General features: G+C 37.5%; 1 protein-coding gene across 1 annotated transcript in view; it reads right to left on the minus strand.

The window, feature by feature from the left end:
* Nucleotides 1-4,258: 4,258 nt before the first annotated feature.
* Nucleotides 4,259-15,834, minus strand: part of HPS1 (HPS1 biogenesis of lysosomal organelles complex 3 subunit 1) — a 946,304-nt gene continuing 934,728 nt past the window's right edge. The window contains exon 22 of the mRNA XM_044056829.1: nucleotides 4,259-7,532. Coding sequence (XP_043912764.1) covers nucleotides 7,370-7,532 — 163 coding nt within the window. The 3' untranslated portion in view covers nucleotides 4,259-7,369. The remainder of the gene's footprint in view (nucleotides 7,533-15,834) is intronic.

Consider the following 15,834-nt stretch of genomic DNA (forward strand, 5'->3'; position numbering starts at 1 on the left):
TAAGGATTTTTGACAAGGGTGATAAAATGGCAATAGGACAGTAGTTTCACACTTCTGTAGAGTTCCCTCCTTTGTGTAATGGTGTTACATAACATATTTTCAAGACGGCAGAGATATGATGTTTAGAAATGGACCACTTGATTAGTATAGAGACTGGATATGCAATGGCTTCAACTGCAATTTTGAGGAATTCAGCAGGTAAGTTTATCTGCTGCAAAGTTGTGGGTTTGAGTTTATTAAAGTATTTTTTATATTTTTTATTGGGAATGGCTGTAGGAAAAAGCATTTGTTATTCTGAGCTTTGGATGAGAGGCTGGGAGGAGGTGAGGGCAGTTCTTTTTTTGTGAGGGCTAGAATAGATTTGATGAAGTATCTGTTAAACTGAATGGTGATATTGTCATTAGAGTTGCTGTTTGATGGGGGGGCAATTTTGCTTGTATTTTATTAATGGCAGATCAGGACTGTTGTGGACTATTTTTGTGCTTTGATTCATTTGTCAGTATACTGTTTTTATCAAGTCTGATTGCTTATTGATTTTATTTCTTAGCTCAAGGTATTTTTTGTCTACCTGCTGCCGTTTTATTGTGGAGCCATATTTCCCAGGCTTTCTCTCTTTTAGAAGTGATCTTGTCTCTTTGGTAAGTCAAGGGGCGTAGTTGGACTTTAATCTAATTGCTCTAGTGGGGGCTAATTTATTTAGGATGTTTAGGCAGGTAGTGTTGGAAGTGTTCTACTGTAATATCTAGGGGGAGGGTTTTAAGTGGTTTCCAATCACATAGTTTAAGTACGGATATAAAGTCCTGAGAGTCCAGTTGAGGATGGACTCCGTTTTTGATGCTTTACCTGTTCTAGCTGTAGTTTGAATTATTTGAGTGAAGCCATGGAAGTTGATATGTTCAACAGGGTGAAATGAGTTACAGGTGGACTAATTGATAAGTTGATATGGTCAACGGGGAGAAAAGAGTTACAGGTGGACTAACTAATATTAAAGTATTCTATTCTGACTGTTTCCTAGGGAAGGGTACTTTCTGTCCTGTGTATGATAGATTCTAATGTATTAATATTATTGCTATGGGGGATATAAGTTCCGATTATATTTAGCTTTTTCTCTGAGTTCAGTTTTAGTCTGGTGAACAAGGTCTCTGCATTATTGAAAGCAGGAGGGGCTTGGTCAATGATTTCAAGTGTGGGGTTATTTTTCAATAGTACAGGAATACCTCCTGCTCTTTTATGTTTTCTATCCTGCCTACGTGTTGTACCCAGGGAGGATATTTCATTGCTACTGATTTCTGCTTTAAGCCAGGTCTCTATGATTATAACTATATCTATAGAGTAATGTGAAAGGGTGGTGTGCAATTCTTGCTTTGTTGAGTTTGTTTTTTAGGTTTATATAAAGTATTAGTAATTCAGATCCTTTCCACCAGAAGTTTAGTGAATTTAGTCGTATGATGGAAATGCTTAAGTTATATTTCGGGCCAGGATTTGGGTGAATGTCGTCACTAACAATAAGTTGAGATGCTATGTGAAGGATTGTTTTTAGGTATTTGGATACAGATTTGTCATATTTCACAGATATACAGGAATAAGATTGTCGAGGGAGTACTACAAACGGGGCAACATCTGTATGTGAGCAGTTGTATACAGTTGGGGATATCCTGAACCTAGAGGGTTTCGATTGTAACTGGTTGGGTAATGGGGTGGTTGATATTGCATACAGAAGTTAAACTCATAAGGATAGGAGGTTAGTTGTGTTAAGATAGAGAGACTTAGGAAAATAGAGCAGTGTAAGTTTAACATTCTGTTTTGAGTGGGATATGGAAGAAAAGTATGTTCATAGTTGTTTACTAGGCTAATGACCACAATGGCCGTTTTAAACCTAGCCATGCATCCCACATCTCTGACGAGTTCTGATACCCTTGATAAGTGTAAGCATGGGCCTGGGAGATGAACCATTTAAAGGTTCCCTTTGTCCATTAGAGACATAGGTACCAAACCAGGGATGAATTTCCGTTTTCCCATCCAACTGTCCAAGTTGCACTTGAATTGGGTTAGGGAGAAACTCTGCTTCACATGGACGGGGAGCTTGTTCCCATAGACGGGGTAGCTCTGGGATACATACCTATCTCTCCAGCAGGTCCTATTTATATCATAGGCAGGGTTTAAATCTTTAGAACGGGTAATTCTGGTGCTGTTTGTTTTGTGGATATGCAAGAGGTCCATCAGAGTGGGATCTGACAATGCCCTGTATACCAGGCATAGATCTTCCCTCAAAAGTCTGCAGAAGACAGAATACAAGGATAGGGCCTTGGGGCGCTCTGCATAGGACATTTTACTTACACCCTGTATTCCTTTAGTGAGGAACCTCTGTGGACATTCCAGTCATTGGATATGCCTGGTAAGGTACATACCAAAGGGGGCATTGTACCCAATAACAGGTCTGATGAATGCAAATACAGTGGAACAATGCCTTCCTTGGACTTGATGCCATACCTTTATTTATAAGTTGCGCAACATAGAATGATTTCTTCACCACTGTAGTCACACGATGGTCAAAGGCTAGATTACTATGTGTGTCCCTAAGTCCCTGACTACTGGGTCAACTTTAAGGGGCGTGTTGTCAATACAATAGTTTCCAGGGATGGATGACTTAACAAAGGACACTATTATGCATTTCTTGCCAATTAGTTTTAGTCCATGGCTCTGACACCAGTTTGTCTGTGTCAGCCCCTCCTGGAGAACATTTGTGTCAGTGTTAGATTAAATGACAGCTCCTAATTTGCAATCATCTGCAAATTTAGTCAGCCAGAGACCACTGACATTGGCCTTGACTTCTGAGAAGTAAATGCCAAAAAGGACTGGTCCAAAGATTGATCCCTGAGGCACTCTACTTGTGACTGGCCTCTTTGTAGAGGTGGACTCCCCAATTCTAACTTCCTGGGTCCTGTCTGTGAGCCAATTGGTTTTCCACCAGGTGACATACAGGTCTGTACCTAACCTCTTGAGTCTGTCAACAATGCCCGAGTGGGGTATTGTATCAAATGCCTTGGTCAGGTCAAGATAGGCAATGTGAACGATTTGAGCTATGGAAAAGCAGATATGGATGAACAGTATGAACACAGGTGCGTATGATTAAGGGGATAAAGGTGAGAGGGAGTTTGTAAGTAGGTAGTTTTAAGTGGAGGGTTAAGACTATGATATTAATTAGAGATGTTAAGTGTTAGTAGGTAAGGGGTTAACCTATGTGGGTGGGGCAGTTTTACCAGAGAGAAGTCTGGAGAGCTGGTTGAGATGTGATTGGATAGTTGAGATTATAGGGTTTGGTTTGTTTTAAATAAATGTACGAGTATTGGGGATGGGTGGGGAATGGGGTAGAGTATGGTAGCAGAGTGAACCTGAGCAGAGCGAGGGCGAACTGAGTGGGTAGACCTTGCTATAGGCTGAAATTGCCAGAACCAAGTATACACGGGTACCAGAGTAAGTTAGTTTACACAGCTATTGTATGCTTTACAGTTTACAAATTGCATTTTATTTAACTTTTTTTTCTTTTTTGGAAAACATTTTGCTAGTAATTAAAACACAGAAGTGGCCCTGTATCCTTGTAAATCGTCTGTGAGTTATTTTCTATTAATTGCCAGTTGGAACAACAAGAGAGGGGGTTAGATAAAGGATAATTAAGCTAAGACTGTAGATTGGGGGGACTGGTTACAATGAAATTTAGTTAGCAGCTGTAGCCCCTGGCATGGGTTACACCTTTTCTGAGTTAGATTATTAATAAGATAGAATGAAAAAAAGACCAGGTTACTGCATTAGCACCCTTGGCTACTTAAAACAGTCACCTACATTACAGTTAAAATATTTTCCCTTCTTTATCATTACGGACTGTATCCAGGGGTGCCCTTTTCACACGAGAATGCAAAGATTTTAGCCATGAGGGTAATGAGGGGAGGAGGACCCAGTCACCACAAGAGAGGATACTTAAGCACTGCAAAAGTGAGAAGGCATTGAGCAAAATACTTGCCTCAACATCAGAAATAAAGAACAGTTTCATACTGGGTGAATATTACAATATCAGCTTATTACGTTCGGCACATACATACACTGCAGGTCCAGTATAACAGGCTATCCATTCAGGATTGCTGTTTCAGTATTGTGCAATAGCATAAGGTAGTTTTGTTATATTTTCAGTTTCTCTATACTTGTATTAAGAAAAATAACCTTTGCCGCTTAAACTGTGTCCCATAAAATAAAAACAAAACCAGATGTGTAAATAAACTATTATTTAGGAATACGGGAAAAAAAAAACAATATGTGGAAATGTTAAGAACACAGTTACTCTACAGTCCAGCATAGCACTTAACTATTAATATTTTTATAGCTTAATTCACAGTACAAGTACTGAAATATACGACTACCAACATAAATGCAACACTTCTTATAGCTTTTAAACATCTCAGAAGTCAGTTTCATCATTAAAACAGGTTAGTGTTAGTAGCATTTACAAATACTATATTTCTGTTTTATATACACAAAAGCAATGCCTTCTCTCTCAATCTAACAATCAATTATCTTAGTAAATTGCTGAGATAAAATGTAACAACTTTGGTTCAAGCAATTGCAAACACACTGGCAAAGCAGATAATTCACTTACTGCAGACCATGCCGAGGAATTGTTACAGCTGCACTGAGTTTCAAATATGGTGCCCACGTTTCTTAAAACTTTAGCTAGTCATTGCAGGATGTGTATAGGGTGAGGGCAGAGGTAATACAGCCAGGAAAAGTTATGGAGCCAACAGTAGTGTAGATTTTAGACCTTGCTATAGGCTGAAATTACCAGAACCAATCAGAACACTTGGGTAACATTTAAGTTAGTTTACACAGCTATTGTACGCTTTACAGTTTACAAATTATATTTTATTTATTGTTTTCTTTTTGGAGAAAATGTTGCTAGTAATTAAAACACAGAAGTGGCCCTGTATCCTAGTAAGTGGGCTGTGAGTTATTTTCTATTAATTGCCAGTTGGATTAACAAGAGAGCGGGTTAGATAATTAAAATAAGACCACATACTGGGGGCGGGGCATGGTTAAGGTGAAATTTAGTCAGCAGCTGTAGCCCCTGGCATGGGTTATGCCTTTTCTGAGTTAGATTATTAACAAGATAGAATGAAAAAAAGGCCAGGTTACTGTATTAGCACGCTTGGCTACTTAAAATAGTCACCTACATTACAGCTAAATATTTTTTTTCTTTATCATTGTGGACTATATCTGGGGGTGCCCTTGTTGCAGGAGACTGCAAAGATTTTAGCCACAAGTGTATTGAGGGGAGGGAGACCCAGTCAGCTCAAGTCAGGACATTTAAGCAATTACAGTTAAATATTTTTCCTTCTTTACTGTTGAGGACTGTATCCTGGGGTGCCCTTTTCGCAGGAGACTGCAGAGATTTTAGCCATGAGTGTATTGAGGGGAGGGGGACCCAGTCAGCTCAGGAGAGGAAACTTAAGCATCAGGGGCAGTCCATGCCGATGGATCCTTAAAGCTGCATTCATGACCCCCCTGACGCACACTGGGATGCTTTATGTCCCAGATAAGAGTCTTGTCACCATCCTTTTCTAAAGGTAACATGGAGGATATGGACTTTGGGTACTAACTTGATGATCAGATGGTGTCCTACAGTGCAGTACAGGAAAACCTACATCTTTTCAAAGAACGCTTCTGTTATAAAGAACAGTGCTTTTGGGGATTCCTTTCACCTGGAAGACTGATGTTGCTTCCTAGTTTTCAAGACCTATTAGTGCCGTTCTCTGATGAGCAATGATGGCATTAGTGAAACTACAGAACAGGAATTTGGAGTGTGCTCGAATCCCAAAAAGGGCAGATATACCACATGCCTGTCCTGTTTAGTGCTTTTCTCTCTACAGCTACAGTTTCTGAGTAGTGCTTCGCTTCCTTAAAAACTCATGGTTTAACAATTCAAAACTGACAAAAACAATGACTTTTTGACAGAAAAAGAAAACCAGCTATTACAACAGCATCAAACAGAAGAAAATACTAATGTTTCTACTGCGATTTCCACTGACGCAACTGATGATAGATCATAGAAAGATGCCTCATGCAAATAAAACTGCTGCAAACTCACCATGAGTGGCACTATAAGGCCATAGGATGAGACATATCTTAAGATTTCCAGTAGTTCAGAGGACAAAGAAATTGAAGATATGGAAAACTGTAAAAGGAAGGGGGAATGCATGTGACACACTCACAGGAAGACCTCTCTGTGTTCAGCAACCCTTCATAAGGCTTGACAAACAAATTTATCGCATAGTCACTGCCCATGGAATTACAGAAGTTGAGATAAAGAAATTCTTTTAAAAGTGCTGATGAGTCAACAAGCCAAACATAATATGATGCTACTTAGCATTCAATAATTACTGGGTTACAGATTGCCAGAGATGTTCAGAAAAAACAAACCGTATTACAGGATGAAGGTGTAACACAGAAATCACAACAGATTTAGTACAGAGATACTACACATCACAGAAAGACAAACAAGCAGAAGATGAAAACAAGATGCCCCAATACAAAATCTACAGTCAAGTATTTTATGAAATGATGGTAAGTTTATTTACAAAGTAGCATATAAATGTTATGGATTTCATTTTCTGTAATGGGGTGAGAATGACTAATAAGCAGTTACCTGAAATAGTGGCATAGAAGGGACAGTGACATGCAGGTGACCCAGATATGCTGGCTGGGACAAGAGCTTATTGGCCAAAGGCTATTGTTTTTTTCTAGAATGTACGAAGGATGGTAGTAAATTCATCAATGCAGGAGCATCTTTGGTGGACACCATTGGCTAACATCAGACAAATGAGGGACAGTTTTTATATACATCTTTATAGAAGTCTGTAAACAGTTTTACCATTCAGGAAGCATGTTATATATGCGGGACAGTTTAGTGGCAGATATGGAAAGGGACACAACATGACACATCCCTGAGACTCCTGCCCACATCATGTGCACAACACATTAGTCACAAACCAGACTAATGAAAGGTATAACTAGACTGCAAGAAAATAAAATAAACCTGAGCAACCTCCAATGTGATGGGGTACTCTCTCACTCATTCACTCACTCAAAGTATAAAAAATGGTTTGTTTCCTGCACTAAATCAAGTTTAAGTGTGACTGACTATCAGTCTTGGAATATACATAAACTGCTCTGCGAAATTCAGGCACTTGGTGGAGGCCAAACAGCACTGTTTTAGGCTCTCTCCTTCATACAGTAACTCGAGAAGGATGTTGATCCAGAGAAGCTGGGGCACTTAACACTTTTTGTTTCATAAAATAGGTATTAGTTCTCCAAGCATGCTGTTTCAGAGTAGAGGTATACGTGTTGGCTCCCACAGCTTTCGCGCCAGTTCACAGGCCTGCTGGATAATAGAGTCTGTGGGGATAACACCTAGATGAATGGTCAGCAGTTCATAACATTTCACCATCTCAGATGGGTGGCTCTTGGCATAGTACCTCAGTAACTTTCTGAAAAAAAAAAAAAAAAAAATCAACATTATTTCTTCTTCCAGGCACAAATAAAAAAAACAGAGAGAGAGAATAAAAGCAATGCTAAATGTGGTCACTGTTAATAAATCCGTTAGTTCTATAATCAACATTTTCATATCTAAACAATCTACATATGCCTACTTAGAAAATAACTACAAAACTTGGGTGATTTCCTCTGTTTTCCTTACAGGAACAGATGACAAAGAGGGAGGAATGCCCATCCTTTTGGCTAGGTGGGGTAGGGTGTTTGCGAAGACATTTGTTTAAGGTGCTTCCCTGAGGTCAAGTTGTAGACCAAATAGGGTAGGAGCCCATGGACTTGGCAATCTAACGTGGGATGGGTTGGTAAAACAAGGTAGGTCATTAATTCATTTTTGCTAAATTGTACAAAAAAAATCTATTAATACAGTGTCTTCCTGTTACAGATTTACTATTCAAGCAAAGAGCACAATAATGGCCATTCATGTATGTGCTTATAATGTCATCTTAATATGCACATACACTAAAATTCTAATGTAGTCAGACAGTGAGTGCTATTTAAACCTTTTATTCACCTTCTTATTACTACTGAATGTTACACTGAAATCAAATTACTAACTTCAAATGGCTCTACCTGTGGATTTATATATGTTAATAGACAATGAAGACTATATGAGGCACATTATATATATATATATATATATATATATATATATATATATATATATATATATATATATATATAATTTGTATGGCAGCTCTAACATAATTGAGGTCTATAAAATTTGAACAGCTTTCTTTTTACAAACATGCACAATTAACCATGCAGTACATGTCCTACCAAAACATCCTCATTTCAGAATACAATGGACATGCACATGGTTTGGGTCCACATTCTTTCTATAACTTTCATGTAACTGAAATGCCATTACATAACACAAGATTGCAGCTGCACAGCATATATTACATTTATCTACACAGTCACATCCTAATATGCCATAATTTTTGAAAACAATCAGACAAGTAATTTAATGCAGATTAGAGAATGGGCAAACTGTACATCAGCACCCTGACTGGAGAATGAATGTTTTCCAGTAGGGTATTAATGTACAAGTACTGCCCGGTGAAAAATGAGTCCCCCCCGCTTCACAGCAGCATATCAAGCTGCCATGGAACTTGGATGGCCACCATTATGCACTGCATTTTCTTTTCAGCAAGTGAAAAAAAAAAAAAAAAAAAAAACAAACAAACAAAAAAAAAAAAACAGAAAGAAGTGTACATGTGTATGTATGTGCATCTGTTTATTTTTCTGTCTGCGTGTGTGAGTGACTGTGTGTATGACAGCAGAGGAGACTACGTGTGTGTGCGCGCGCGCGCAAGAGAAATCAGGAAAGAGAGAGAGAGAGCTGTCTTGTGAGAGTGAATAGAGAAATTACTGCACAGACTGCAAAAGTCACTACAACTATTATCAAGAGATGAATATACAATGCCAGTTCCGCAGTCAGTGAAACATACCAGCAAACCTCCAAATATAAATGCTTACTTTCCATAACTACTACATCATTCTAATATTTACTCCAAGTCCTGCTCTCACTATAGTATCTCTTGGAAACAGAAACTGACTTGCTTTCTCAACTGTGAACTACAGTTAGCTTAATGTCATTGAAAAGTACTCATTGAGTACTTGAGGCATGCTACAGTTAAGTTAATGCAGTTCTAAAATACTCAGTGACTACCCACGGAATGCTACAGTTTAGCTAATAATTCAAAAATACTCAGTGAATACTCATATCATGCTGCAGTTGACAATTTAATTCTAAAATACTTTTAGTACTCTGGGCATGCTGCAGTTAATTGAATTCTAAAATACTCACTGCATTTCATAGCTTGCTCCAATTAAGTTAAAGTAATTCTAAAATATCCAATAAGAACTCACAGCATGCTTTTGTAAAGTTAATGATGGTACAAAACACTCAGTTCGACCTTACTGCATGCTATTATAAAATCTGCCCCACAGATGCTGCTGACAGCATATGGAGATAATTTTCTTCAACATGCATACATTTATGAATCCAAGATGGTGGTCATCCTATAAACACCCTCTTCATGAGGCTCCTATCCCAAAAATTATAATCGGTCTTTTAATCAACAAGCTACAAAAGAAAACATGAAAGTTTACCTAATAATTGTATTTTAACATTACCAAAGGAAGAATTTTACTCCTTATCCCGACAGTTTCCAGAAAAGCATCCAGCACATGGAAAGACCGACCTGAACAGGCACAACATAAATATAAAATCAAACGGCCTGCTACTGCTTAGAAGACATGTCCAAGGAAGCAGAGAATATGGAAACACAAACCAGCAAGACTAAACTATCTGCAATAACCTCCCCAGAGAAGGAGACCCTTCCCAAATGGCAGAAAGTAAACAGATAGATATAAGTAAATTCAGTGTTAAAGTAAGATCGGAAGCTACCTTCCACATGGACGACCACAAAGCACTATTGCCACTTCGGAAAGATATGCAAGGCTTCTCTGAACAACTATCAAGCTTCGGGAATAAGATAAACCAAATGATGGAACGAATAAATGATATGGAAGAATCTACCAAAAACAATGAATTACAGATCACCTTACTTAAAGAGGAACTAAGTGCCAAAAACTCAATAATACAGGACATTCAACAAAAAGTATCAGTCCTTGAGGAAAGAAGTAGGCGCAATAATATACTAATCAGAGGCTTACCAGAATCGTACAACAGTAGCCAACTCACTGAAACAATCACACAAATCTTTCACTTTATATTAAACCTTGATAAGAATGCTAGTCCGCCTACCACAGAAAGAGCACATCGAGCGTTGCACACCAAACAACATTCGGACTCCCCTAGACAAATATACGTAAAATTACTGAATTTCCAAGATGTTCAAAAATTACTTCTAGCCGCCAAGAAACAGAAACAAATTATTTGTAAAAGTCATAGAATAACTCTATCACAAGATCTCCCAACTGCCATAAAAGAAAAACGTCAGAAGCTTTCACCTTACTGTGCAGAACTTATCAAGAAAAACATTAAATTTCAGATGAGGTACCCCAATACTCTGATTTTCACATTCAATGAAGAAAAGTTTACCGTCGACTCACCTAAGGCAGCCAAAACTGCATTTCTGAAATGTTTTGGTAAAGCTCCTGATAACTGATCCCTCGTACAGTTAAATCTGTCACTTTCATTGTTTTTATGTTAACGATTGCAAACGTTAACAACCCAGATGTGAGCTGCAGCATCTGAATAAATCTGAACGATATTAAAAGGTACAATTAATAACTTGCTTTTCTTTTTGCTTCCTTTTTAATTATTTGCACCCAGAAATGTTCACTGACAGGAAGGGATCCATAAAGGAACATAAATGCCATTTTCTGTTGTGAAGTAGGCGCGTTTAGTGGCAACTTCCTGTTTTGGATCCGATCCCTTCCTATAAACGAAGCACGCAAAAACAGAAACAGACACAACTCACGAAAGAAAGTGAATCTTTCTAAGGACTTAATCCACAGCTCTAAATTAAGGGAATATAAGGTACTTGGTTCTGATGAACATTTAGGGCAGATCGCATTTGTTTAATGACTGAATTTAACATAAAGAAGTAAAAAAATAGTCTCAACCTTTCTAAAAGACAGTCAGTAATAGTTGTTTTGAATGTCAAATCTATTACAATGACTGAAAGAATAATAAGATGCCTGTAAAAGACTTGGTCAGTGATGTATTACTGCAATTATATTATTGAACTGCAAAACCGGCAGTTTTAAAAACTCAGCTGTGGTCCATTACTTACTGCAGACCACAAAGAGAATGCACTACAGTTTAGAATTTCAAGCATGTTTAAAAGTAGTTGCAAAGAATTCTAGGAGTTGGCTTTATTATCTTAAAGTGATTACTGCTGTTTGATAGGATGTTTTAATGCCTCACAGCTCATCATATAAAAATAAGTATCCTTTTCAGTGTCTACAAAGCTGTCAATTAGAATTAAAGAAACTTCTAATTTTATATTGTGCAAAAAGAATTAAAGACTAGATGTATTTTCATTTAACAAAGTTATAGAAATGTTGCAATGTGTTATGAAAGGGCATAAATTAAATTAACAGGCATGATGCTATACGAGTTAAATGAGCTCTTTTGATCTGTTTAGCTTTCTCTTACACAGTTCATGTCTACTGAATACATCTCTGGTGACATTTACAACGCCGGTTAGCAGCAATGATAAGCCTATTACTGAAGGGTTAGGACATTATATTATAAACTAATAGCATGATGATTAAATGCACCCTATTTTCTTTTTTCACTATAACATGAATAGGAGATGATTGGATTTTTGTAAGATAACACACACACACACACACACACACACACACACACACACACACACACACACACACACACACACACACACACACACACACACGCCAAACAAATCGCACAAGCAAACACTGAATATATCCTCTACCCTAACCATTACTCTAACACGAACCTACTACGACTTGAATGAACACACTGGGGCCAGGATGGCAGTATCAGGACTGTGGGGACCAAAAAAAAAACTCTATATTGCACAAGAGAAGATAAAAGTTTTCCAGGATGGCAGGATCAGGACTGTGGGGACCAAAAAAAAACCTCTATATTGCACAAGAGAAGATAAAAGTTTTGCTTGGTTTGATGCTCTTTTGTTGTTTAACTTGCACTTTAATGTCCTAGGAATTTATGTGCCCTGCAGTTTGGTGACATATGAGTTAGTTATATTAGGAAGAGGGATGCAACTGAATGGGACTGAAGTCTTAGACCATGAAGAAGTCTAACATATCCAGACTAACAAGACATACAATTACTCAGTAAGGAAGAAGCACCTCAGTTTCTGGTTGTGTCTCATCTTAAATGATGTAGTACTGTGTTATACACCTCCTACAGCTGACAAGTCAAAAAGGAACTTACTTCATACATGTCCAATACTAATATTAACACCACAAATAATTTCCTTATTTAAGGTTTCCTTGGACCAACAATGATTCCTTTGGAGCTACATGGTGTAAGCCAATTACATTGTACTGAAGTAATGAAAACAATTCACTTCTTGGCATAGTTATTACCAAACATGTAGACAAGATAAGGGGCACGGTTATCTCGCCCACCCACCACTTTTCATTACTTATCACAGTCCTCTTGCAGTTTACTGCCCTCATACTTGTAACACACAGTCCTAGATATGATTATTACTATCAAAACAACAGTCTTGGGCACCTGCTTATCTAGAACAGTTTGGATCTTTAGAATACCAAAGCCTCTACAGGACCTACTATGTGCTCCAATGCATTTGTGCATATATTTAATGCTGTTCAGAATAGTTTCCCCAGCCAAATTAATTGCTTTCAGTACACTTCCTCTTGACTTAAAGGAGTAAAGCAAATTTTATGCACAAGGATGCAACTAGGCCAAGTGGGCATTTTTGTGGTTTGCCTGGTAACAGAAATACATTTATTATACACAAGAATCTAGAAAAGAAGGCTGTACGTAATAATAAACCATTCTACCTACGAAATAGGCAAACTGGTCATTTAGCTAGTCCTGTAAGATTCTACAGAAAAAAACAAGGACTTTTAAGCAGAAGCATAGATGATAGTGTTACAAATATCTTCAGAAAAAGTTTCTCGTTTTTGTGATACTGTTGATGAATCCAGAAAACAATTCACTCTTGTTAATGATATAATTCCTGGTATGAGGTCAGTTACTCATATTCTGTGTGATAATGCTCCATCTTCAGAATTTGCTTCTTTAATTACTGTCATTTCACTAAACTTCAGGGGGGCTCTTGCTGAAAAAAAAAACAGGTGAACCACAGTAGACCTAATGGTAACAGTTTGAAGCATAGTCTATGTTCTGCAGAATTTCCAATCCGAGTGGACAAAAGCAAACGCACAGTGGAATGGAATCCCTGAACTGCATTTGCCAAAAAGGCCACACAAATTTACTTAGAAAAACAGATACTGTCAGAATCTGTCCTTAGCAATATGAACGACACACACTTTACTGGAGCTGCCTTTACTGATCCTACTAAGGTTTTGGACTTTGTTCATCAGTCATTGTTAAATAAACTACTCGATGAGAGTTTTGACCGGGAAGTGAAGAGCTGGTCTGCATGTTTCTCTGACAGAAATCTCATTGTCAAATTAAGGGCCAAGCATTCACTGTAGGTTAACATTTATTCAGATATTCCGCAGGGAACAGCACTGAGATATTTGCTTTTCACGATATTCAGACTTCCATCTGACTTATGTTTTCTGAATATGACATTTAAGGCTGATGACATAGGGCCACATTCTGAAAACACTTGTTCATGGTATAATTGATTTACTTCGGTGCAAGTCTTATCTATAAACAGGCTTACAGTGGGGACCAAATTTCAAAAGGCTTACTATTGGAGTAAGTCACTTAACTCTGATATAAGGCCTATCTACAAAGCAGTGTTACAACAGAACCAAGTAAATGAAAAGTGAACAGCTTTCTTATTTTGAAAGAGGAAATAAGGGTTTGCACCTGTGGCTTTTTCATCTTTAAAAAAATATTTTCTACTCATAATGCATTGATTGTCAGTTCACCCAATTTTCCACAAAATTTAAACAAATCCATACCAATTCTGCAAACAAAATTACAGCAAACTGCAAGAGAAACAATAAAGAACGTCAACAATACACTACCGACTTTCACAAAATTGTAAAAAAAAAATGTTTTTGCAGGGGGCAAGGCCCCTAACACTTCACACTCTTGTATATCTAGATACACTAACTCTAGGAAGGTACAATCTTGGCAGCAAGGGGAAGCTTCCTTAACTCCACGGTTCTGAGATCCTGTGATCAAGCATTGTTTGTTCATCAGTTTAAATGCAAGTCAATTAAACCTAATCAACTAATGTCATTCTGACTTAAATCCACTGTGCTTAAACTTGTGCAAAGCAATGAGCAGCAATGCAGTACTCTTATAAAAGCAGGATGGCTTCCTGTTAAAGGATAGATTGATAAACTTTTAAACAATTATACTTAAATAACAAACATTAATTGACATAATATTGCAAAAAGGCTTAAAATAACGGCAAACATATTCCCTATAAAATACTCTGAATGGTGCTTCACTCTGTATCAGATTCAATTAAGGAATTGCATGTTTCTCTGTACTTGCTATTAGTGTTTGTGATTCACTTTCAACATTAGTTGGGTGGTTTATTAGAGTCTATATTATATGAACGAAAGTTCATATAATCGAATGCTCCGATGAGCGAAAATCTCGGAAATCAAAAACGATATTGTGGGGGGCTGCCCCCCCCCCCGCTAAAGATATATTCCAACTCTGAGATCGCACTACAGTGAGGAAAGGGCAAATACTCCAATCTTCACTCTGCTGCGATCCCACAGCATGCATCTCGATTTTCAGGATTTTAGCTCACTAGAGTGTTCGATTATATGAATTTTCGTTCATATAATATAAATCCAATAATTAGAGCAGTTAAGGATATTAGCTTACCACAATTCAATTTCCCCTAGAGACAACGAGTGACCAGTTGGTTAGGTTCTGTGTGATTGTAACGGTTTGTAATCACCTTTTTTCGATGGGAATGCTAGACTTGCTTCTCCTGGGCAGTTTCTTTTTTGCCAGCTGTTCCATGATTGGGGAGTTATATTTATCTTTCTATCTATAATTTTTATACATATGTATACATATATATATATATATATATATATATATATATATATATGTTACACACAAACACACACACAGAAATATAAATATATAGTTAGATACGTTTGCAGTGGGGTTTGCCCAAAGCAAATAATGGGGGCCTTACAAAAATGCTCATTTCTGTGGCTGCATGAAGACTACAGAAGACATGTTCCACATCATTTGTGCTCCAGTTACATTTTGTGAATCATCATGTGCTGATCACTCACATGGGAAACCCTTAATTCTAGGAAGTCATGTTCTTACAAAGGCCCTAAGTTTTCCTCTTAGTAATGTAGCCTACAGCACTATGGTATGTTTTTTCATTAATGTTAACCATTTGTCAGTGTTAACTATTACTCTTTTTTTCCTCTTCTTCTTTTTAAGTGTGTATTTTGCAGTCGTTGACAGTGTTAGCATTATTTGCTAATATTTTAACTGCTGTACAGTTGCAGATTTTTACATTTCTCTATTGTAATAACTACAATTTTATCAGTATCTACCTTCATAAAAGTACTGGCTTTCTGCTTAATGTTTTCTTGGCA

This window comes from Protopterus annectens, chromosome 14.part0, assembly GCF_019279795.1.
Source record: "Protopterus annectens isolate FY-2018-M chromosome 14.part0, PAN1.0, whole genome shotgun sequence".
NCBI classification, from domain to species: domain Eukaryota; kingdom Metazoa; phylum Chordata; order Ceratodontiformes; family Protopteridae; genus Protopterus; species Protopterus annectens.